This window comes from Bos indicus x Bos taurus, chromosome 15 (genome assembly GCF_003369695.1).
Source record: "Bos indicus x Bos taurus breed Angus x Brahman F1 hybrid chromosome 15, Bos_hybrid_MaternalHap_v2.0, whole genome shotgun sequence".
Lineage (NCBI taxonomy): Eukaryota > Metazoa > Chordata > Mammalia > Artiodactyla > Bovidae > Bos > Bos indicus x Bos taurus.
The window spans coordinates 58,556,982-58,581,307 of record NC_040090.1 but is presented as its reverse complement, the minus strand read 5'-3'; the positions used below and the strand labels follow the sequence as shown (position 1 = coordinate 58,581,307).

General features: G+C 43.2%; 1 protein-coding gene across 12 annotated transcripts in view; it reads right to left on the bottom strand.

The window, feature by feature from the left end:
- Nucleotides 1–271: 271 nt before the first annotated feature.
- The window catches only part of CADM1 (cell adhesion molecule 1), a 352,382-nt gene continuing 328,327 nt past the window's right edge, over nt 272–24,326 (bottom strand). For 8 of the 12 annotated variants that reach the window (XM_027563673.1, XM_027563674.1, XM_027563670.1 and 5 more), the window contains 2 exons: nt 4,611–4,742; nt 272–2,592 (listed from right to left, as the gene is read on the bottom strand). In XM_027563673.1, the coding sequence (XP_027419474.1) occupies nt 2,474–2,592; nt 4,611–4,742 (251 nt within the window). In that variant the 3' untranslated portion in view covers nt 272–2,473. Of the gene's footprint in view, nt 2,593–4,610; nt 4,743–17,148; nt 17,203–24,326 lie in introns of all 12 variants that reach the window. The other 4 variants (XM_027563669.1, XM_027563671.1, XM_027563662.1 and 1 more) reach the window with 1 other exon arrangement.

Here is a 24,326-nt window from a genome sequence, read left to right as displayed (position 1 = left end):
TTGTTTTATTATTATTATTATTTTTCCAATGCGTGGGGCCTACACTTTGCAATCTACCTGAGACGGAAAACACCAATCAAAACACGTGAACCTGAGACATGTCGACACTGTAAGCCATAGAGTCACGTCGGGGCACTGCACTACTGTACACGCGTCGGAACAGAAAGATGGGCGGTCCCCAGAGGTGAGATGCCAATTCGATGAGCAATGGTGGGGTTTTTTTTTTTTTTTCCTTTTTTTTTTTTTGTTGTTGTTTTTGTTTTTTTTTTCCTAAAAAGAACAGCTGAAAAAAACCTTTCAACGACATGCTAAATGGTTCTCACCCTTTGATACGATTATACTATGGTCGGAATGGGCGCTAAGGGCTCGGAATAGAGCTGCACATTATAAAATTCGTTGAAAAAGGGATGTTCATTGTGGCTTTTTGTCTTGGTTAAGTGCCTAGGGATAGGAGAGGGGGAAAACAAAATGCTGCTCGATATGGATTTTCTTTTACATACCAGTCCGTTCCCAAAAGGCCCCCATATTGCAATGGTTCTATCAAAGGTTAAAATAAAGACAAGAAAAATAAACACGCTTTCAAATAACAAAGAGTTGACACTTTTTCCCCTTAAATAAATCAGCGTTAAGTTTTCCACATAATGTAACAATAGTAAAAATGCACCTTGCAAAATCCAAAATTACTCACTGAAAATGTTATATAATATATATTTATATATATATAGATCTATTTTTTTTTTTTTTTTTTGATGCCATCTTTCCATAGGGACTGTATTCTGGAGTCTGGAGCCTTACCAAAGCACATGGTAAGAGTTTAGTTTTCATCCGTTAGGACTACTTCTAGATTTCCTAGACGTTTCAATGAAAATCCCATTTCTTTAAAAAAATGTCAATGGTAACTGGACTCCTCTTCCTTTTCCCAAGGCTCCCCATCTAAGATATGTTCAAGGTAACTTATTTTAGTAGCTATGCACTATGGCTGCCATCATGCGAGGATCAGTAATTTTTTGGCAGATGGTTCTTAAGGCTGAGGAAAGAGGCCAAGGCTAGTGTATGAAAGGTAAAAAGATAAAAACACTCACATCTGAGTTTTGATTAAGTAACTGAAAAACCCCTACATGCTGTTTTTCCACCTCTGCTCTGACCTTTCGAGAACTGAGATGGACGGCGGGCCGGCCTGAGAACAATACCGACCCTTCTTTTGTACCTCCTGCCTTTGTCAAGCCAAATCGTAAGGAATGAAAGTTTCACACGGATTCGAGTTGGAAATCCCAGCATGACAAATATCTGTAATATACAGTACATGCAGGCCACATCCCACTGCCTTCCTAACTAAGCACAAAGAAAAAAAAAAAAGAAAGAAAAAAAAAACCTGTCCCATTCAGTCATTCAGACACCACATGGACTTGCTTTTTCCTACAAATTAGTGAGAAGTAAGGCCGATTGGGAAAGGTGGATGGAATCATTTGGAACAGAAATAACCGGAGCAGAACTATCTTTCCCCCCTCCCTACTTCCCCTCCTGTGGCAACTCAAATTCGTCCACTTATATAAAAGGAACAGACCTCACCTGTCAGGTCTGTTTAGGGCACTGAAAAAGGAGGAGCCCTTTCTGCCCCAAACCTTTCTGGACAGCGTGGGGTATTATCTATACTGAGCCGTCTACAGATACAGAATTAAAGACAGTTTCAATCTCATTGTGACACACCTCACTTGCAGATAACCCTGTACAGTAATGTGGTTCCACAGCAAACAGAACAGTTTCTGAATCACAGTCTAAGTTTCTAGTCTTCACTGCTCTAAAGTATTTGAAACATGGGCAGCAGCAAAGAGTTCTCATGGTTTGTTCACCCAAATCTTTACGACAACAGAGAAGAATGCATTATGGATACACTAAATTCTGAACTATGAAATCTAAACTGTGCTGGTTCTCCTTTTATGAAACTGAATTTTGAACAGAAAGCTTCAAAAATAAACAAAGGAAAGGGACAACAATAATAAAATAAGGAGGGTCAAAAGGTTCTAAGGAATCCCAGCAGGCAAATTCCAAAACGGGAGATTTTTTTTGGGGAAAAAAAAAATCCAAAACTTTTTTGGGAAAAATAAATTCACACAAAGGAGGGAGGGAAAAGAAAAAAAAGGAACGCAACCAACAAACGAAAAACAAGGCACAGAATTTTCTGCAATCTATCCAAACTAAATCCAAGCGTCCAAGTTTGACTTGGTAGGAAGAAATAAAAATTGAAAAACCAAACAATCAGAAAAAGAGGTGTCAAACAGCAGAGTGTACTTTTCAAAGAACATTTCTTTTCGTTTTTTTTTTTTTAACACAGCAAATCCCAAGCCTTCCCAGTCTCACACCTTTCCACCCATTCATAAAAAAACACACGAATTTCTCGCAAGTTCCAATATCACTGTCTCTTTATCATCTAAATAGGGCCAGTTGGACACCTCATTGAAACAAAAGGGCTGATCTAGATGAAGTACTCTTTCTTTTCTTCAGAGTTGTTCTGTCCTCCTTCTGCATTGATTATAGCTGTGTCTGCGTCTGCTGCGTCATCGGCTCCTTTGGCTTCATGAGTGAAGTATGTACCTGAAAGATGAAGGGGTAAAGCACCGTGACTGTCTGATGGCCGCTGTGTAAAGTGGTACAGAGATGGCAACTTGCTTTATGGCCATCATCAGCCGAAGTGGTGTGCAGGCAGCAGAGGGGAAAAAACAATTGGAAGAAGAGAGCGAGGTGGGTGAGACAAATGGGGATCCGGGGGTTCCAAAGGCACCACTCCAACTGAACCGCTGCGATATAATTCAGCAAATGAGACATTAGAGCCGTGATTATGACCAGAGGATGTCAGCAGAAGAAGACGTGAGTGGGAGCTAAAAATGCAGGAAGCTGGAGAGCTGCTGACAGTAAACGCCCAGGACCAATGGCCAGATATGTGCACGTACATGGTTAAAGACCAAAGCAAGGAAGAGCAATTAGCCAATAAATGAATTAGGGCCCTGCTGATTTCCTACCGTCATCTCACATGGTTTATTTGAACCCTTGCCTCCTGTCTTCAGGAAGCACTGCGCCTGTCCATTAGTGAGCATGTGCTTGAACCTGCACAAGTAGGTTTGATTTTTCTTCTGCCTCCCATTGCAGAGTGGGGTTCCAGATCGAGAAACAATTTGATGTTGTATTAGCTGGAAGCAAGGCATGGGATCTGCCTTAAGAAACAAGTGATTCTTGTTTCTGATGTCACTCTAGCTGGGACCCAGATTCATGGATTTGCTAATTGGCACAGCCACTTTATAATGACAATAGACAGAACATTAACGGAGTTGGTGATACTCTTTATCAGCAAGTCCCAACGGTTTACATGGAGAAAGACAAGGGTTGCACCTCTGTATGAAATACAGGTAGAGCTGGCACTGCCCATCATAATCAAACCCCCCTCCTCCCGTTAGGTATTGTACTCGCAAAGATTCTTAAGTAAGAAAAGGCTGTTGAACTTTCACGTTTTCAGAGTGACAGATCCGAGAAGGCAGGCGTTCGGATGGCCCTCCCACGTCCCTCTTTCCTCTGTAGAGTACACCCTCCTCCCAGCAACTCGCAGTATTGTGCAGACTTCAGCCCTGCTTTCTCGCCTGACCTTCCTGGCTCTATCAAGCTTAACACCAAGAGGCTGGGAGTTCTCTGCCAAACAGACTGCCTCTTGGGAGTGGGCAGAGTGTATACAGAGCCCTGGGTGTGGGCAGAAGGACCCCCAGTACGGAGGGCCCCGAACTGTTTTACATTGGAGATGGGCACTTTGGATTCTAAAGGTGATTGTCAAGCACCTTGGACCTCCACTGCTGTGCTCAGGGGACCCACCCTGAACCCAAGGTCTACCATCCGGCAGTCTGCCAGCACCTCGAGTTTATACTACAGGAAAGGCCCGGAAGCCCACTGCACAGTCCCGAAAAAGACCAGGGCCAAAAAAGAAAAGGAAGAATAAATTACCGAGAGGGAGAAGAGGCTCAGAGCAGCGTGGGGTAGAGAGGAGCGCTCGCAAAGATGATTGCCCATCCAGACTGCACGGTTGATAAGTGTGATGATTAATGGCAATTTAAATCAATTGCACTGATAATTTTAAAAATACATATTTATGTGGCTTTTAAGGCACATCAAACCAAGGAAGTATTCCAGCCGCTGTGACCAGCTTACCCAGCGTTGGGGGCCGGGGCACAGGGCTAGCCCACATGTTTCCCGCAAAGCAGAAGGTCACGGGGGTGCTTTTTCCCTGTTTATCATTTTGGGGTTCATGCCACACCTCACACATCAGCCCCTTCGACTTTTTACTCTATCCCTGATGATGGATTGTAGAATAATAAACCTATAAAGCTTTTTATTTAAAAAAAAATCCAAATCAAGGAGTGCTACTCATCAACTCTCAGAGTCCTTCCTAATCAGCGGCTGCTAAGATTTTTGTTTTTTTCTTTCCCAGTTCCAAGAATCAAAGAGGCTGTGTGGCCCCAGAAACCAAACTGCCTATTCAAGGACAAGCTTGCCAAGTCCCACAAAGGCAGCGGCCATGGTGACACGAGGCCTCCTGGCTGCCCAAGCTTACAGGAGGCCCCCTGGCTTACCTTTATGTCTGGCAAAATAGCGCCCCAGAATGATGAGCAAACACAGCATGGCAAACACCACCACAGCCACGACGCCGCCAATCACGGCGTGATCCACCGCCCTGATCGCGCCTTCTTCACCTGCTCGAGAATCTGTTGAGATCAGAAGAGGAATAGGGATGTAGAGTCTATTAGGAGACACCAGAAACCCTGGAGACACTGCCTCCAGGATCAGAGGTCACCTTCTTTCTTAATGGAGGAGTCAGGATAGTCGAGATGGATCGAGTGCCACCGAGGGGACCTGTCCAGTGCTGAATTGACCTGTTCTCCCCTCCAGGCAATTTCATTCTAAGCGGCATCGAAGGCTAACACGTGTGAACACGCTTAGGGAGCAGAGAGAGAAGAAATAGAGTCTGTCCAATCCTGGCCTGGTCTTGGCGTTCACCCTCTCTGCAACCAGCTGCAGATCCTATGCAGGAGGCTGACCTAACTATTTAAGGGAGTTCAGAAAGGTACCTTCAGGCAGTAACAGGAGCTGTGGAAGGGTGGCTGGAGCATCTTTCTAGAGATGCCCTGCAACTTACTCCCCACTAGGCATTTGCATGGGAAAAGCAAGGAGCTCAAAAGCCCCAGCTGCCTAGAGATAAAACAAGGATTAGGGGACTAGAGACAAGTGACATGCCTGCTACATTTAGGATGTATGAGGGAGTAAGCCTCTGTTTAAAAACCTAAAAACCTATTTCAAAAAAAGACAGCAAGGAATAATTGTCCATTGCCACAGACGGTTTTTCTTTTATTTATTTAACACTCCACGATGCAATTAATTTTCCTTTATAAGCATCACTCCCTTAGGGATGTCTTCTTTCAACTGAGGAACGACATGTTTGGCTGGGGAACAACTCCAAAATGAACCCCGAATGAGCTATGGCCATGCAGAATGGATGTATGGCAGTGTAAACAATTTTAATTTAGGAATGTGGCTACATCACCCCTTGCTGAAATTCTAATGGCACCCGAGATTTATAATGTAGTAAAAAACAATTATTCTCCCGTTGATTAATACATTAACATTTTCGAGTGGAAGCTAAACCATTGTCTTTTTTTTTATTGAGTCAAGTACGACACCTCCATTAAAATGATTTACTAGCTGTACCTTACAATTTAAGCACAGCAGCAACAGAAACGGTAAAAATCTTTTAACTTTACATGATTTGTGAAGTCATATGTGAAGGATTTACCATTTAAATCTTTCAGTACAAGAAGCACATGGCCTATAAATCTGTCCCCGTAGCAGTTGCTGGACGCCTAAGAGAAATGCATTTCACCAGGAAGACGGAGAGTGCAAATTCGAGTCAATTTTTAAGAAAGATTTATCTCTGTCTCTCTCCAAAGAACAGAGCAAATCTCTGAAGCCTCCACCTCTAATAATATTTGAAGTTTATCGATCAAGTGTACAGATCCGTGACAGCTAAAGGTAATGGTGCTCTTTTGAGCCGAAACCTGATACAACGCTTTCAGCAGGAGGGCATGATTTACACTTTCTATCGATATTTCCAATTCTGCTCTGAGATTAAGTACTGAAGGATGTGGGGAAATAACTCGTGACTGAGGGTTCCATGAAAAGTGTTTTAATTAAAAGAGTTTAAATTAAAAAATGGAGTATTTAAAGTGTTTCATTAAGTTACCATTGGAAGGACGACCAAAAAAAAAGAAAAAAAATATCCCCACTCCAAACCCAAACAGAAATGTGGATGGAATCGGAGGCAGCAGCGGGTCGCCCAGGACAACAGGATGATGGGAATTTAATTGGAGAATGGAGATGGGTTGGAGGCAGAGTGCACTGCAGCCAATTAGCCAGATCTGTGACGCACGGGCCCCTCCAGCCACACGTCTAATAAGTTCGCCTGGAAATGTGGCAGAGAGGAGTTTCCCCTTGCATCCCAAAGTGCTGCCTACTGCAAAGGCAGCAGCCTCCGTGTCTTGAAAGTCATTTCAACAAGGCAGAACTCAGCTACGGAAACTTTTTTTCTTTTCTTCTTTTAAGACAACAGGGCTTGTTGAAGGGGGCGCGCTCCCAGGAGGACATACCACGACACACGGTACCTGCTGGAGGGTAATGCTTTACACACCAGAGACTCTCACCCCAACTGCACAGGTTCAAAATTGCTCACAGGGAGACCAAAGTCATGGATAAGCCAGAAAGCTGTGCTTCCCTTAGGGAGCTGTCAAAACAGGGGCTCTTGTGGGAATGAGAATTAACTCCTCTCCAATGGCCACAAGCTTCAGACCTATTGAAATATGAGGCTCTTTCAACTAACTGCCTGTGTCTTAGAATGGGGTAAGAAAAACAAAGTGATTCCAGCTACTGAGCAGCGGGGAAAGCTGGGTTCGAGAGGTGAGAGGTGAAGAGAGGTCTGGTCCCAGGAAGATGGAGCAGAGAGAAGCTGCCCCTTCTAGACTTAACCCACTGAAGGAAGCACTCTTGTGCTTTCTGTTCCAAGACTGCCTCCTCCATGCCGAGGCGTAGGACCATCCTAGAAGCCTAGGGAAAGAAAGCCAGAGAGAGAGAAGTGGGGAGGGAGGGAAGAGAGATGAAGAAGGAGGGGGAAGCTCTGATAAGAGAAACCAACCAACCAACATCATAGTGTACACAGCTATGGGATTAATTTATCTAGCCCAAAATCATTCATTTGACCTTTGCTTTCCAGGAACTCAGAGCTGAAGAGGCTCATTTCTCCTTGTCCTGTGCCCACATTAAATACCTGGGTTCTAGTTATCTTTCCCATCCTCAGGGACATACATATTTTATAGATACTTATTTATATGGGTAATCTCTCCAGCTATCTTCCAATACTCACTTTGATCAGAAAGTTTACTACCACCACTTAATCACTGAGACATCTCCCCTGCCTTCAATTATTGTGGACGGACACAGAAGGTAAGTGGTGTTGAATGTACAGGGAACAGAGTGGGCTGCAGCTCTGCCCCACCTCTTTCCATCCCTGGCCTGCCCCGGAGTTTATTGCGGGAGGCCCTGATACAGTCCTGGCCATCCTCCAGCGTCTGGTGTGGCCTGGCATCCTCTATGAAGAGTGGCGCTGTCTCCAGACTTGTCTCATTCCTTTCTGTGTGTCCACGTGTGGGCTGAGTGGGGAGTTTTTCTAGTGTCATTGATTGGTCCAAGGTTAGGTAACTCAGTTAGTAAAGAATCTGCCTGCAATACAGGAGACCCTGCTTCCATTCCTGGGTCAGGAGGATTCACTGGAGAAGGGACAGGCTACCCACTCCAGTATTCTGGCCTGGAGAATTCCATGGACAGAGGAGCCTAGCAGGTTATAATTCATGGGATCTCAAACAGTCAAACGTGGATCTCAAACAGTCAAACGTGACTGAGCGACTTTCACTTTTTGGGTAGGGGGCCCAGGTGAAGGCTGGTTCCCTACCCCTGGATGCAGTGGGCTGGTGCCTCACTCACAGCCCTAAGCAGTTACACAGGATGCTATACAGACAGGAGCCAGGCTACAGGAGTAGAGTGCAAACTGGAGCCCAGAACAGTGTCGCCAACCAATAGCAGCATAGGTTCCCACAAGGTCCACTGGCCAAGTGACCTTCCTTGTCCTGCTCACAACTGTTCCTTGAGCAATTACCTCACAGAGAAAACTGTGGAAATGCCCCTGCCTTTCACCATTGCCCACACATCCTTCTCCTTGCGGGGTTCAGAGCCTTTCCCTAGAGTCCCATCAGCTTCCCTGGGGAACATCCTCTCCAGATTTTAGGCTCGCTTTTCGAATCAGGCAGAGAAGGAAACTGACAGATTCTACAGCTGCCCTCACTTCTACACTGTTGTTGTTCAGTCGCTAAGTCGTATCTGACTCTTTGTGACCCCACAGACTGTAGCCTGTCAGGCTCCTCTGTCCATGGGATTTCCCAGGCAAGAACACTGGAGGGGGTTGCTATTTCCTTCTCCAGGGGATCTTCCTGACCCAGGGATTGAACGCATGTCCCATGCATTGGCAGGGGGATTCTTTATCGCTGAGCCACCAAGGAAGCCCTAGCTTCTACATTACCTAATGTATAATCTAGCTAGCTGCTGGGAAATTGCTGTATAGCACAGGGAGCTCAACCCAGTGCTGTGATGATCTAGAGGGGTGGGGAGTGGGTGAGAGGAAGGCTCAAGAGGGAGGGAAATATATGTATATTTACGGCTGATCCACATTGTTGTACTGCAGAAACCAACACAACATTGTAAAGCAATTATCCTCCAATTAAAAATTTAAAAATTACTTATTAAAAAAAGTATGTGGGCATTAAAGCAGTAGTAAAGCATTAAAGTGCATTAAAGCACTGATCCTCAGGCAGTGGGCAGCTCTTGGTTTAGAAGGGGGTGTTTTCCTATCTTTAAGAGACATGATTGTCCCTCGCAGTACAGGTGTAAGTGTTCACTTCTGCTGAGAGTTCCTCATCCATCACTTCTCACGGGACTTCAGGTAACTCAGGCCCCATCCTTCCATGAGCCGGATTTTCAGGGGCACTATGTAGCTGCTGGGAAGTGTCAACTCAGAGATGGGGCACAATCCTTCCCGCATCGTCCTGTGCTGCAGGCCCTGCAGGTGCTCAGCGTGACATGAGACTCTTTAAGGACAGATCAATCATGGACTGTTTAGTATTCGTGAGTTAGCTTTTCTTTGGGCCAAAAGCTGGGACAACTTGATTCCAGGTGAGGGTTTATGAGCAGCTTACAGAATACTAAGTTGGCTACCACTGCTTGTTTCAACTACCCGGTCACAGTTTCAACTACCAGGGGTTCCCATCAGCATCTTAGAAACTGCAAGGACAAAAAATTTCAAAGACTGTCCCAAAAATGATGCCAGGACCTGCTCAGTTTTCTTTACCTTGGGCCGGGCGACCTGGCTTGATCCTTTTCTCATGGGCAGTGTGCAGGGGGTAAATTCTAAAGGCACTCGTTCCCTAGGGCCCGACAAGAAAGTGACTGCTGGGGAACTTCGGTCTCCTTCCTCTCTCTCTGGGGGCTCCACTTTCTCTACTTGCTCTTATTCCCCAAATGTCTTGCCAGGGTCTCCTGAGCGCCGGGCTCTGGCAGTCACACTGCCTGTGTTAAAACGGGGTACTTTAACAGATCCCGGTTTCTATGGCTACTTTACCACCTGGCACGGGACGCCTGACATCAACTGCTGTGTGAATGCCTTAATCATGGATCTGTGAAAAGCCTAGAAGCCTCCTCTGCCAGAGGCAGAGATCCATGGATAGCCACGAAATGGCCAGGATGTCCTAGACAAGCTCCTGGCAGACAGGGACCTTGGCAGGGGGGTCGCTGAGCCAAGTGCCCAAGTGCCCACGGGCTACCTTCGGCCCAGGCCACACGGACAGGACACTAAGATTGTCACCTTGGAGGAGCCGAAGTGTGATATAGTCATACAGTTCAAACACACGGACGACCACCCTACCTTAGCTTCCTTCACATTTCACCCCTCCCTTGGCCTTGGCTAGAAGGCATACTCAAAAACTTGGGGAGAACTAATACTCCCCTTAAATGCACATACTATTTTTTAACAAAGGTTATAAACTACCCGAGGTCTCACCTTTAAAATTAATACCGAAGACATGGGGGAGGTTCTAAGGAGATGGGTCTTCCTACCTGTACTTATTGGACTATCCTATATTTAACCTTCTGCCATTTCTCTATGAATGACCGTTGCCTGTTGACCTTCGGGAAAAGGGAAACTGTTGACTTTTCACAACAGTTCTGTCTGTCACTCGCTTTCGTTCTATTCTTTTTTCCTGGGCTGAGGTCTGATTGGACAAGTGAGTTTAATTAGAAACTTCGAGAAGCAGTATTCATAGCGGAAATGCTGCCCCCTGGGCTACAGGGATTACTCGATCTCAGAAGTTGCTTAATGACTATGATGTCATTTGCTGCTTTTTACCAGAAAGAAAGAAAAAGCTTGACTGTGGATTTTTCATATCCGGGACGAAACCAGAATCTGACCTCAAAGATAAAACCAGTCCCCAAACTTGGCACCATCTGAGAACTGCAGCTTCTCATTCTCATCACCTACTGTAGCTCCCATCACGACAACAAAAATAAGTGTGCATTTTAAAAAGCACAACTTTATTACTGAAGGGGAACAAACTGAATGGCATGCGCTGACAAAATGCCACATTATTTGCTAATCCTAATATGTTATTCTTCTTTAAGATTTGCTTTTCTCAGCACCAATTCAATTATAGATGCTACAAATCCTTCTGACATTTAATTCCCTCTTGTCAGAGAGTAGTAAATGTACACAGTACATGCACAGCTTTCCCATTAAGATGTTAATACATATTGGAGCACACCGGCCTCCATGCAGCATAACCTTTCTTTTCTGTCTTCTGAGAGAGTGGAAGGGAAGGAATAAATGTAAGGCAAGAAAATCATGAAGGTTCTCAAACAGCATCCCAGGCATCTAAGACTATCCCTCGGCTGCATCTCATTCTAGCAATGTAGCTCCAGCTATGCTAACATTTCAAAAGAAGTATGTTAAGCTACTTAAAGAAAAACTGCAGTCATCATCATCACCATCATCCTGCCGCCCAGAGCTCCGTAGGCATTCACTGACATCAGAAGCACTGCTCACGGGCTCTGGTTGTATAATGATCAGGACCGTGCTCTTAGGCAGTTACTATTTTTTCCTCCAGAAAGAGGCCCGGACAGCAGATGCCAGAAGAGGTAGGAGCTCACCTTCTGTGTGGCCTGCTGGAAAGTGCACTGGACTTGCCCACAGCCTTCTAGACCAGGCTAGAAGCTGGGCTTCGCTGCTTTTCTGTGTGACTTCAGGCAGGTCAGTGAGCCACTCTCAGCCACTGAGCAGAGACATACAATTCAGAGGACTGTTTTGAGGAGCCAGTGTGTTGCTGAATATGAAGGGGCCTCTCTGGGCTGGGGCTTGGCATGTCACAGCCACTCAACAGGTGTCTGTCAAATTGAAATCCACTGTCATAAAGCCCAAGGCAGGCTTTATTCCAGTTCTAATCGCTGATTCCAGGCAAATACTACAGCACTTTGGAGTAAGGGCTGTACTGCACACAGTGCTGTTCTCAGAGGCTAAGATGCCCCAGAGACATTAGCTGAGGTGAAATCACCAAGCCCCTTCTTTTCGTTTATGCAGAACGGCACACAGTGTGACTGGTGGTCCGGGGTGGTGGTCAAGGCTGTGGGCCTGCCGAAGGCCACCCCGTCCAAGTCCCAACTCAGGTGTACCATTTAAGCATCAGGATATTAAGCTCTTGTTGTCAGCTAAGCATGAGAACAAGATTTTTTTTTTTCCCCAAATGCTGATTTCTCTCCCTTCTCAAGTGACTTGATTTTGTTAATTTAACCAACAGTGGAAATGACTTGATGCAACAGGATGCAGATGCTCCCAAGGCATTAAGCATCACCAGAGAGACTACAAGGCACACTCCTGAGTCCTCTCTACTCATCTCATGATGAGGGCTTAGAAGTGTGCTCGCCCTTTCCATTTTAAGCAACAGGAAGGCACTGACGATGAGACTGGAGTTTCCCTTAAAGGAGCAGACATCTGATAAAGAGGGCAAACTTGTGAAGTATTTCCAAACATACATTTCCCACTCGAATCTCTCTCTGGAGAAAGATGCGTCAGTGGACCTCAGGCATTTGGGGGTGTGAGGATGGATTAATGAATATGGTGAAGTCACCCCAAAGCAGTGTCCAACCTGTAGAACTGGAATTCACATTTTGTGTTGGAGCCCGCCAACTTATCAATTTGGAAGGAAAAGTTCCTATTTGATGGTCTCCTTCCTCCCCATGGGGGACACAGTAGCATGTTGGATTATGGGAAGATCAGGAACATCACGAAATTCAAACTCACGTTGTGGTAAAGTCATGGGCGAGCTGGCACGGACCCAGTATGATTTGCCAGTCTACTGCCTTATATTAAATGGGATTTTGAAATAAGGGAATCTACATGTTTTAATCCTCTGCAACCCAACACCTTCCCATGGCATTTAGGACCAGCTCAGGGGGCAATCCATCCCACAGTTTAGGAGATCAATGGGATAATGGTACTGAAAGCAACTTAGCAGTTTAAGGTCAACACTGGATGGGAAAGAGCTTGATTCAATGCTGGAAGACATCTTTCCTGGTTGTCAGCAATATGCCTGATGGGCTCTGGAGAAACCAACTTCCCCTGCCTCTTTCTTTCCAAGCACAGACTGAATCAAAAAGGGCCCAAGAGGAAAGGATTCTCAAGATCCCAGAACAAAGGGAAGTGTGGATTTCACAGGGGAAGGATAGTCACTTTTTAAACCAAAGTCTCTGTATCCTAAAAAGGCAGGAAATTCTATGTTTAAATTCTGATTCTGTCTCTTGAGTAAATCATTTAATCTCAGGAGCCCCAGTGTCTTCATTTGTAAACAGCCCTTCCTCAATGATCTCACAGGATTTTCGGGACGAGCCTCCCACACTGGCTCACGCTCGTCTCTTGGTCTTCCTGTCCCACTGGCCTCCCCTGGTGTGCACTGGTGCCCTCCACCTCTTCCCAGGAAAGTTATTTGCTTTCATTTTACCCAGCTGTATTTTTCTGACATTTCACTGTGCTTTGAGCCTGTCTCCTGGACAAGAGCGTAACTGTGTAAGGGCAGGGTCCTGGCGTGTGAAATCTGGGGCAGCTCCAGCCCCTGGTTGGTTTTGTTCACTGCTGCATCCCTGGTGCCCAGAGCAGGGCCTAGCACATAGGAGCTCAAACAACTGCTGAACGGATGCAGATCACTGGGACTACGTGTGTGCATGAGCTAAGTGCTCAAGCACTATACAAATACAAGCTAAAGAAAACCTCACTTGAAATTTAGGGGCCATATCTTAAATTTGTCTACATAGTCCAGCTGGGTTTTGATGTTTTTCTTTATCATCATTATTATTACTAGTCTAACAACAACAACAAAAAATGCAATTGCCTGTTTGCAAATCTAGGCCATACTTTATGTGGGAGCCAGTAAGGAAAGAGTCCCCCCAAATACTAGGTCTACTGACAGTTCCTTACACATATTTTAAGCAAGTTAAGTCAGACTTTGAGGACACCCACCAGACAGATGGCCGTATATTCCACCCCAGAACTGACAATCTGGATCTGAAGGCCTTTCAGGGCTTCCATTAAAGGAAGTGTTAGTTGCTCAGTTGTGTCCAACTCCTTGAGACCCCAAGGACTGTAGCCTGCCAGGCTCTTCTGTCCATGGAGTTCTCCGGACAAGAATACTGGAGTGGGTTGCCATTTCCTTCTCCAGGGGAATCTTCCCGACCCAGGGATCAAACCCAGGTTTCCTGCACTGCAGGTGGATTCTTTCCGTCTGAGTCACCAGGGAAGCTCCATTAACTAAACCATGACCATAGTTTAAGCCTGTGTTTTCTCTGTAATCCATTTAAGGGACTAGAGCTAGCTCACCTAGATCCTTCCTTAACAACTAACATGAATTATCAGGGCCACTTAGAATTTGCCTTCCATCCACACTTTCCTATGGATTGTGAGGGAGAAGTTTTTTCTTCCAGATCACTTTCTTGTATTAGGGCCGGAACTGAAAACATGTCTTTGGGAAGCATGAGAGCTCTGAAAGTTCTTGTTGGTGCCTTTGCTTCAAAAGCAGAAGCCTGATGGATTGCTCTGATTGTGCTGGAGGGCTATTCTCTGGCACGCTGTATATTTACCACCGTACTCCACTAAACAGTCCCCAAAGGCCCTTCCATCGCTGAAGGGAGCAAGGCAGTTGGAGACATTTTTAAAAAAGTTTTAAAATAAAATAGAAGGATAAATAGGCTTGAAGCCATTCTATTCCACATGGGTGGCAATAACCACCAGCTGTCACAGGGAAACAGCAGATGTAATTGATAAAACAATTGAAAACTCTTGTGGATCCATCATCAATAAAGTTAACACCCAAAAAGTCAATGAAAGGGTTCAAAGTAGAACTGGAGAAGCTCCCCAGGCCCACCAATAATTAAATCACTGAACTACACACAAGCATAATTTTTTAATGCAGATTAAAGAGGAGGATCAGCTGGGCAACGTGCTTTGCTGGGTGAGGCTGGGGCACCATATGGTGCTTATGAAACTGTCATTAGCCGAGGTGGCAGTGGTGAATGGGGGAGGAGGGGGGCAGGGGCGAGCAGAACACAGACCAGCGTTATTCTGAAGGAAAAAGCAGGATGTACCATTTATCCATAACAAGGAAAGAATGAAATTTCTACCCAGATGGAGCAGGGAATGGATGGTAATATTATTCATTACCACAGTTTAGCATTAAATGTGCAACACCTCCTCTAATTTATTGATGGACTGTTTAAGACGGGTGTTAACCTGTTTGTCTTGTCTTATAATTGAATTCAGTCTCCAGGCTACAGAAATTTGAGAAGTTCATCCTTTCTCAATCAATATGCTCCCCTTCAGTGACCCATTTCAAGACAGCTTCATAAAAAATAATGTATTTTGTTTTAATAAATTTAAACACTATGACAGCTGCTCAATTTTTATTGGGTGTTTTTTTTTTTTTTTTTTCCCTTCAGACGTCTCTTTGCTGCCGAGTGAAGCCATGCTCACAATCAATAGTAATTGATTAATCAGCATCCCCTTTGAACAAAGGTGCTAATCAGTTTTTGATTAGTTCATCAAACCAGATGCAAAGGCAGCCCAGCCCCTGCTTGATGGATCATCAGGGTTCTACTTGACTTATGGCTTCCATGCAATGTGTGACTGCAGTGTTCCTGGATAGGGAGGGGGGAACAACGTAATAATTAATTTAACCGAATTATTATGAACACAAACAGTTGTTGGTTTATTGCTCCCGACTCAGGGGTGATTGATAGAGCTGCGGCAAGGCTGCATCTGACTTGGTGCAGAGCTGAGAGACCCAGAGTAGTCTTTAATTGATGATGCTGGAGGAAGGGGTAATGGCTGCTTTAGTCCCATTTTCCTAAGGAGGAGAAAAATGACTTCTGCGTATCTGAGTGATCCTTGTCTGGCTGATATGCCAAGAGGGATCAGGGCCAAGGAGAACTCAGTCCCTTCTTAGGATCCTTGAGATGATCCAATTGCCACTGTGTCACAGGGCTGTTTTATTTAGGGTCAGGATCAGAAATGAGTGGACTACTTACACTCAGCATGATATTCTAAGCAGGGAGAGGACTCATCTACTCTCACTTCAAAAAAAAAAGATCAGGCTAACGTTTTTGCAACTTCTCTAAATCCATCACAAATGGGAGGCAAAAATAAAACACTGCTTTGATGGCCAGCTATCTTTCTAATCTTCTATTTATTTATCTATCTAAATTCCTTGGGATTTGGAATTTATTTATTCACCCAACAAGCATCAGTTGAGAGCTTACATAGTCTACACCCTGACAACAGGTGTACAGCAGTGAACGAAACTGATATGGCCTCCTAGAGCTTCCACTCTGTGGGAAAATCCAACAGTTCAAGTTCAAACTGGGACACGCTACATAGCAGAAAAATAAAGGCATCCTTGAGGCTTCACAGCACAGAGGAGGCAATATATCCATTGACTGTGAAAGACCGTGGTATTATCTCATTCTCTCACTGGATAAGTAAGACCTGTAGTTAAAGCCACACCTCAACAACCAACTATTCCAGGGAGCTGCAGTGAAATCTCTCCAAGAAGGGCAACATGGAACCCTTGTTTCCAAATGGCTAGAGTCAGCATCTACGGTCCTATGCCTTGGTTTCTCCTAATGAGGAAGGGCCCTTCCTTACAGACTTATTAAGAGGCAACTGATCAAAATGTTTCAGAAGCTGTAGCTGGTTGGCAGTGAAGTACCAGGACATCATGGGAGATCATATAATTGTTTAGCTCTGACCATTTTAAATCTCCTTCCCCTCCTTTTTAGGATATGCTTCTTCTTCTGGATTAGTAACACCTAAATCCTAGAATCAAGCATGAAACCTACTTTTGCAAGAGCTCAGTGTGCTGTGAAAAAGGTCTGAGGTGGATAATTAGTTTACATCATGGTGTGTGACAAAACAATTACCCCCCTCCCTTCCTCTCTTCCCCTCCCTGCCCCCTCCTAAGATTAACTATGACCTGGCTTTTCTAGTATATTCCACAGAAGGGGATGATCAATATGAGCTTTTTTTTTTTTTTAAATAAAGATCTTGTCTCATAATCCAACATCCTTAAAAAGCTTTGAAATGCAACAAATTTTCATGAACCATTATATACTTAGAACATAAAAACTATTTTAAGCCACTGAACACAGTGGCTTTAGCGCAATCCCAAAGATGATTTGACCTCTACTGCTTTACAGAGTCAGCCCCCAATCTGAAATATACATGCAATATACAATCAGAGAAATACACAGGGAAGAGAGGTGGGTGGGGAGGAAGAAAGTGTTAATAAAAATCTGTTCTTTCTTTAGTCTCAAAACCCACAGTTTTGAATTAACTGCTCAGTGATCCAAATGGCCATGTTGTGGAAGTGGACGGAGGGCCCACAGGTTGGACACTGCAGAGCCTTTTACCTAATAACTAGCCCTTACCTGAGAGGTCCTCACTGTCCAGTTCTTCTGCGGAATTGGGCAACTGAGTAAGGCCTTACAAGTAAAAACAAATCGTTTTTCTTTTCATTCCTCAAGGGACATAAACAAAACACTTAAAAACTGAGGATGAATTTCTTAAAAAATTAAAAAAAAAAAAAAAAACATGAGCCAAATCTCTTGCCATCTCTCTCTCTTTTGGAGAGCTTAAATGTATTAATCCATAAGTACATTTCTCCAATCATTTCATTTTGTTATGGATACGCAATCGAGGCAGAAAGATTCCTCAGTCTCCACTTTCAAAGCACATGAAACATGAAGGTGAATGTTTCAAATCACTCATTCATAACAGCATGCAGAAAGAAAAAAAATAAAGCCTGATTGTTCGCTGTCGATGCTCTGATAGAGCTCTTAAATACAAATATATTTAGATGTTACATACTGATGTATGTAAGTTTTAGTTCACATTTTACTATAAATTGAAATTCCTGGCCAAGACTGACAAACACAGTTCATTATCAGTTGATGATGATCTTGGATCATTTATTTCAAAATGGTGCGGCATCTGCTAACTGCAGATTGCAGGTTATGCTTTCATCAGAAAATCTGATTTGCAAAATATTTTTCAAAAAGAGATTTAAAAAACCAGTGGTATTCCTGGAACAAAAAAAAAGTAACCCTCAAAGCTGAAAAAGCAGTTAGGTCAGGAGATAATCAACTGGAGCCTGAAATGCCTGTATCTGAGATAGCACCAATGCTGGCCAGCTGGGACAGCTCTCAGCTAGCTGTGTTTGGAAGGGAAAGAGGTGAAGGTAGAAACAGATAAACCACGGGGGGCTTAGCGAGTAGACGGCCTCCCTTTCCTCTTGCTGTATTTGCCGGCTACTCCCTTTAATGAAGTTAAAAGCACCACAAAATATTAGGCAATCAAGGGGGCCTTTACTTGTTTCTCCCTGTTTAGCTCAAAGTCATGTCTGGTTTGAGCAGACCTGCTCCAGGTCCCCTTGTCTGCACAATAATTGGCTAATATTTCTCCAATGAGATTTGTCACTTTTGAAGATACCTGTGGACCTGTTAAACTGGAATGAGGGGCGTGCTTTTTTTTTTTTCCCCCCATCTTTCTCTTTTCTTATGGTCAAGCACAAAATATACTCAGTAAGTATTTGCTGAATTAATGATTTGGGAGTAATGCTCAGTGAACTGCCAGCAAGAGCATAATAGCAACTAAAACAAATGCTCTAGAAATAAGCAATGTCAAACTGATCACATGATTCAAAAGGTCCCAAATCAACAGAAACACTTATGTAGAAATGGACAGTAAAAGCTTGGATTTTGTAAGTTGTTTTATAAAGAAACCAAATGAATATTGATAGCTCAGTCATGTCTGACTCCTTGCGACCCCATGGACTATATAGTCCATGCAATTCTCCAGGCCAGAATACTGGAGTGGGTTGCTGTAGATCCAGGGGATCTTCCCAATCCAGGGATCGAACCAGGGTCTACTGCATGCAGGCAGATTCTTTTACCAGCTGAACCACAAGGGAAGCCCAAGAATACTGGAGTGGGTAGCCTATCCCTTCTCCAGCAGATCTTCCAGACCCAGGAATCAAACCAGGGTCTACTGCATGCAGGCAGATTCTTTACCAACTGAGCTATCAGGGAAGCCCCTTTATAAAGAAGCCAAATGAAAATTGATAGTTAGGTTGGTGCTGTGAAAGAGTCACATGAGCTCCTGAAGAATTTCTATCATGACCCTTGGGTGCCAATATTCAAGGACATGTGCCAATTAAACATGGGAGGATTCAAAATTCATGGATGTTCCCAAACTATGCATTTAGGCAACCATGGGAAAGCAATGAGTAATGCAATAAATTACAGAGGCAACTGAGTAGGGATGTTATGCACTGGTTCTGAAATCTGATTGGTTGAAAGTGTTCCCATTTCTAATTGGCTTTATTCATTGTATAAAGACGGATGAACACAATTATTTGAATAATTGTTATAAATGAGCAACATAAAGAACTTCTTTGTAGTTAATTATGAATTTGCAGTTCTCAGGAGGCTAATCCCTCACTTTTACGTGGCCCAATGAATATCAAAGCATTCTACATACGTGCCTGGCACCCACTGAACCATATTAAACGAGGATGTTTCAAGTAGGCAGCTCGACTGCTGAAGGCTTGTTTCCCTGGGGAGGGCATTAGAAAGCTAATTTTACAAAATAAAGACAAATATGTTTATGAAATATCATTGATATGCAAAGTTTCCCATTAAAAAGTGACAGACAGTTTATACACACCTCATTAAAGATGAAACTGTCATTTTTAATGGCATAAACTTTAAAATATACCAAATCATCTGGAATCTACTGCTCATATTACATCTGAAAGTGGGAAGCCATTTAGGTTACTGGTGTTAAATTTATTTTTGCACAACTATTGCTCATTTTATGAAACTATAGTGCTCCTCCATAGCTGGCTAATTTCAGAATAAATATAATTAGGAAGAGTTTACTGAAGCACTGAGTGTACACGTAAAGACAAGCAAAATTTACCTCCTAAAATTGCTTTGGCTTAGGTAGTTTTCTTTCATGATAAAAATTATACAGCTCTCATTTTCTCAAAGAAAAAGACAAAGATGCATTTTATGAGGCAGAGAATAGTCTTCAAAAGGAAACTCCGCCATTTAACAATAAGTGGGAAATTACTTCTGAGTTTTGCTCTTATCACTTGTTGAAACCTTTCCTCGTCACTTCAATTAAAATGTATTCAACACATTTCTCTAAACTTCGTTAAACAAATGAAAGTTGACTTTTGGTCCACATGGAATTTTCTTTTGAGCAATTAATAAAATCCTGAGGTGCAAACATGATGATTTAATGCGTGAGACTCATCTCCTCCACAGACAGGAATCTCACTTCTTTGTGATGCGATTATGGGCTGCCTGTCCCATGCTTTTCTGCAGACACTGCTTCTGCTATTGGGATAGCTACTCCTCCTTTCCAGCAGAAATCACTGGCTTCTAAAACTGGTATGAATGGCATGGCAATTTTAAACCAGGTTAAGGAAAACTTCAAAAATTAGAAACAGCAAGAAATCCTAGAGATATTTAAATAAATTCAAGGTCAAGTGAAATCTGAATCTTTGGGGTTGAGCTCATCAGGGTTTCCCCCCTTTTTTTTCCTGAAACTTCCAAAACAGAATGATCAAATAAAACCTCTAGGAAACAAACAACTTCCCACTGGCCCTAGTATTATTCCCATTATGAAAAAGTAGGCGATGGTCTCTCTCTTACCTAAGCAGCACACATCTGATCACTTGGCCATATTATGGAATCTGTTACTTCCATCACCAGCCATTAAGAGTTCAGACGCCCCCGGTTGTTTTATTCTAAAAGCTCAGTCAGTCATCCTGTTCTTCCTGCTTTGTCAGCTTTTCTGGAGAGTTTTCCCCTTCATCCCATTAGCAGAAATTTGGTTCACGCCGTTAAACAGTAGCATATTGTTTGCAAACTGCATAGCAAGGCTGAAACACAATCTTCAGGTCCTGCAGCCATTCGTAAATCGTTAGCTTGGTTCTTGAGTAGAACACACATGTCTGCAGAGTCCCTTGACTGAATGACAGCCTTCGAATGCCATTGTTGTGCACTCAAACAGAGAGATGTGCAGAGGGGTGCATACACAGGTGGCGGACATAGAGGTTGTAATAATGCGCACTGCTGGCTATTGCTCCTTAAAAACGGGCTTCAGAATTTCCCCACAATTGAACAGAAAGATAAGAAATTTCATGTGATTTTAGACTTCCATCACGGCTTGCGCTACTTATAAAATAAGTCAGAGAAAGAGAGATTTGTGGGGTAGTTACCTAAGGGCAGTGGTCTAGGAGAAGAGCATGGATCTGGCACAGGGCAAACATTTTGGAACCAAAACTGAAAATGAAAAATTATGTCAGAGAGGTTCCCGGTGTGAGTCTCGCTACACTTGCAAACTGAATTAAAAACTAGTTACCTCCTTTGGGGTTATAAATCATGAGACCATCAGCCTCTCATGTATTAAGAGGTGGAAAGCAAAAGGACAGGTAGCCTTGAAAAAAAAAAAAAAACAGCAGGGGGGTAGAGAGAGAAAGAGAAAGACAGAGAGAGAACCCCAAACCCAGAGGAAGCCAGCTGATCGCAGTGCAGCAAGAGCACAAGCACTATTCCAGACCGTGGGCATGCTGTCACCCGGAGCCTCACAAGAGGGAGGCGGGTGGGGGAGAGGCACACAGGGCGCACACAACAAGGCACAAGACACTTAGGGAGCAGCGCCCACGGGGGACACACAGACAGAGACCATCACACACACCCGCACGGCAAGGGCCAGAGGAACGACAACACCGTCCGTGCTCACATCACTCATGCATTTCTGCCATCAATTTCAGACCATACGGTACCAGGATTTGGCAGAGTGTTTTTTTTTTTTTTTTTGGCATTGCTCAACATGCACACATGACACAGGATTCTTCCTGTCCAGGCCTTAAGGATGAGCTCCAAAAACACAAATGCTCAAGATCCTTCTTCAAAGAAGATCCCTTCAGTCACCCTAGGCTAGGAATCCCATTCTTACACTCACATTTATCTTTACTATCAATTAGATCCTTAAAGAAACACTGTGGCCGATTGTTGTTTGGTTTCTTTTTGGAGAAAATCCATTTGCTTTTGAATCATGCCCATGCACTTCTAACCTTCCAATACATGCTTATTTCAATCAGATATTGGTAAGAACAAAAGGTCAACATACATCAACAACTGATATACTTCATACGTACTCTAGCAACACAAGCTTGAATAAAACATTTTAATGAGTCTTCAAAGGGAAAGTATTTTGTAAAAAAATTTTTTTTTTCCTTTTTAGAAAGGAGAAATATGGAAGGAAATCCACTATGAAAACTTTAGGACCAGTACAATGGTCACAACTGGCTGATCTAATATGTCTTGTCATTTAAGTTGCCAAGTTATCAAACCACATTTTTCTAGGCCCAGATCCCCAACACGAACACCTCAAGATAAGTCTCGAGTGAATCTTAGTCACATGGGCTTACCGATAAATCACTTCAATAAAACCAGTTCTATATCCTCATTTCCTTGGAAATCTGGTCCCTTGCTTTGTAACTTCATCACATTCTATTACCTTTTCTATCCTGGCAACTGACCTGGAAGACTTTTTTCCCCTCTGTCAAGTCAAATTCTAGATACTACTTCGGCTTTCATTTAAGCTTTCTGCTGTGGGCTGGAGAGTATGCTGTTTAAAAGTGGTAGGATCCCTTTGTGAGGATGCTATGAGGGTTTTAGATAAGTTGGGGCATGTATTTATAAATGCGTTTTATAGGAATCAACCTGGATTTTCACGTCTCTCCTCTTGCTGTTAAGGAATCATATATGTACATATATATAGATATATATACACACATATTCTTCTTATTTCCTTTTTTTCTCCCCGAATTTCTTGGCTCAAGGTATGCTTCTCATGCACTGCTGGTCAACAGCATACTGCCTGAGATATTGCTGGCTTGAACACTATCCCTGAACTACTAAGAAAGTGCTTGCTTCTCACGGTACACAGGCATCTCTTGTTTCCTGTCACAGGAATGTGAGTTCTATTCCAAGTGTCTCTTTATTATACCCTCAAAAGAGATCACCTTCACTTTCTCTTTCTCCATAGAGAAATATATGATCATATGGAGAAAGAAAAAGTGAATGTGATCTTTTTTTGATCCTATTAGTATCCTAAAATCAGGACTGGCCTCAAAGTTAATTTCTCATTTTTCAGGTCAAGGGACATATTTTTTACCTTGATTATCCCACCCAACTCCAGGACCTAAAACTATTTGAGTCATATAAGTACACAAATTTTATTAAAGGGACCTAGAAAACAGAACTCTGGAGTCTTAGGAGATAAATGATCAATATTTCTTCAAAAGAACTCACAGACTTCAGGAATCTTATGGTTACATTTGACCCTGGAGTTAATTATTGAAAGCTCAGAACTTAAAGCATCCTAAAAAGAATAGAATAAAATCTCTTGAACTACATTAAAATAGCCTTAAAGCTCTGAGAATAATCGATACAAGTCAGGAAGTGCTCAATTAATGATGAAACCTACAAATAACCAAGCTTAATGGAGTGCGATGCCTAAGATGTAGCAGGCACTATGGGGCATTACCTTGGAAAGTGGAAGTTTTATACCTAATTGATTTCTCATGATTGTTGGTGTTTCTGGCCCTTTAACTAATTTTATGAACTTTTGCCTATATGCCAATAACAGAAAAGGGTGGGGAGAGGTGGATTAGGGCCTGAAAGGGTATTACCCCATACCCACCTTTGTTCTGCTTTCTTAGAATTTCTCATCAGAAGGTCCAGGTATGGAGGTGGTCTGCCAAGTGTCAAGCCCTGACCTTCAAGGCCCGCTTACACAGGTTTTGCTGTGTAAGGTCTAACCGGTAAGGTCTAAATGTAGGTCTATTTAAGAAGGTCAGTCGTGCTTGGAAGAGCTGTTTCTCTAAAAGTTGAATGAACAACATAGGCTTGGCTGATCACTTTTTGTCATTTAAATGATGGATTTCAACTCTGCCACAGTATGCAAAGTGATTTAAGTAGGCCCTTTACCAAATAATTCCCTTGGACTCAGTTATTAAAATTCAGCCTACTTTTGACTAACATATCTTTCTCCAAAGCACAATATCAGCAGGGTGAGATTTGAGCTAAGTAATAAAGCAATATACAGATGAAACACGATCTCATTTTTGAACAGGAGAGACATAGAAAAGTGAATAGACCGCTTCCAACCTAGGAAGTCAGAGGAGAAATTGGGGAAAGGATTCCCTGATACCTGCTCCTGAGCTTCACTTACTCGATTTTAATCCACTTTTGGCTGAAATCATAATGAGTTTGTTCTTTTAGTATTCTGTCTACAAGATACCTCCCCACAAATATCTTTTTCAAGTCTCAGTTAATGCTGTTGAAATGTATGTATGGTATCTTTCTTAGTCTGGGGATGTTTTCTGCCAAATGTATAAACTTATATGCACACATGGAGATTAAGCGCAAGTGGTCATGGAGGTAAATACAATTGGGAGTATAATTAAAGAACAAAGTTCTTCCTCATTCCTATGTCATGCATTGAAACAGGAATCTTTTGCCCTGAT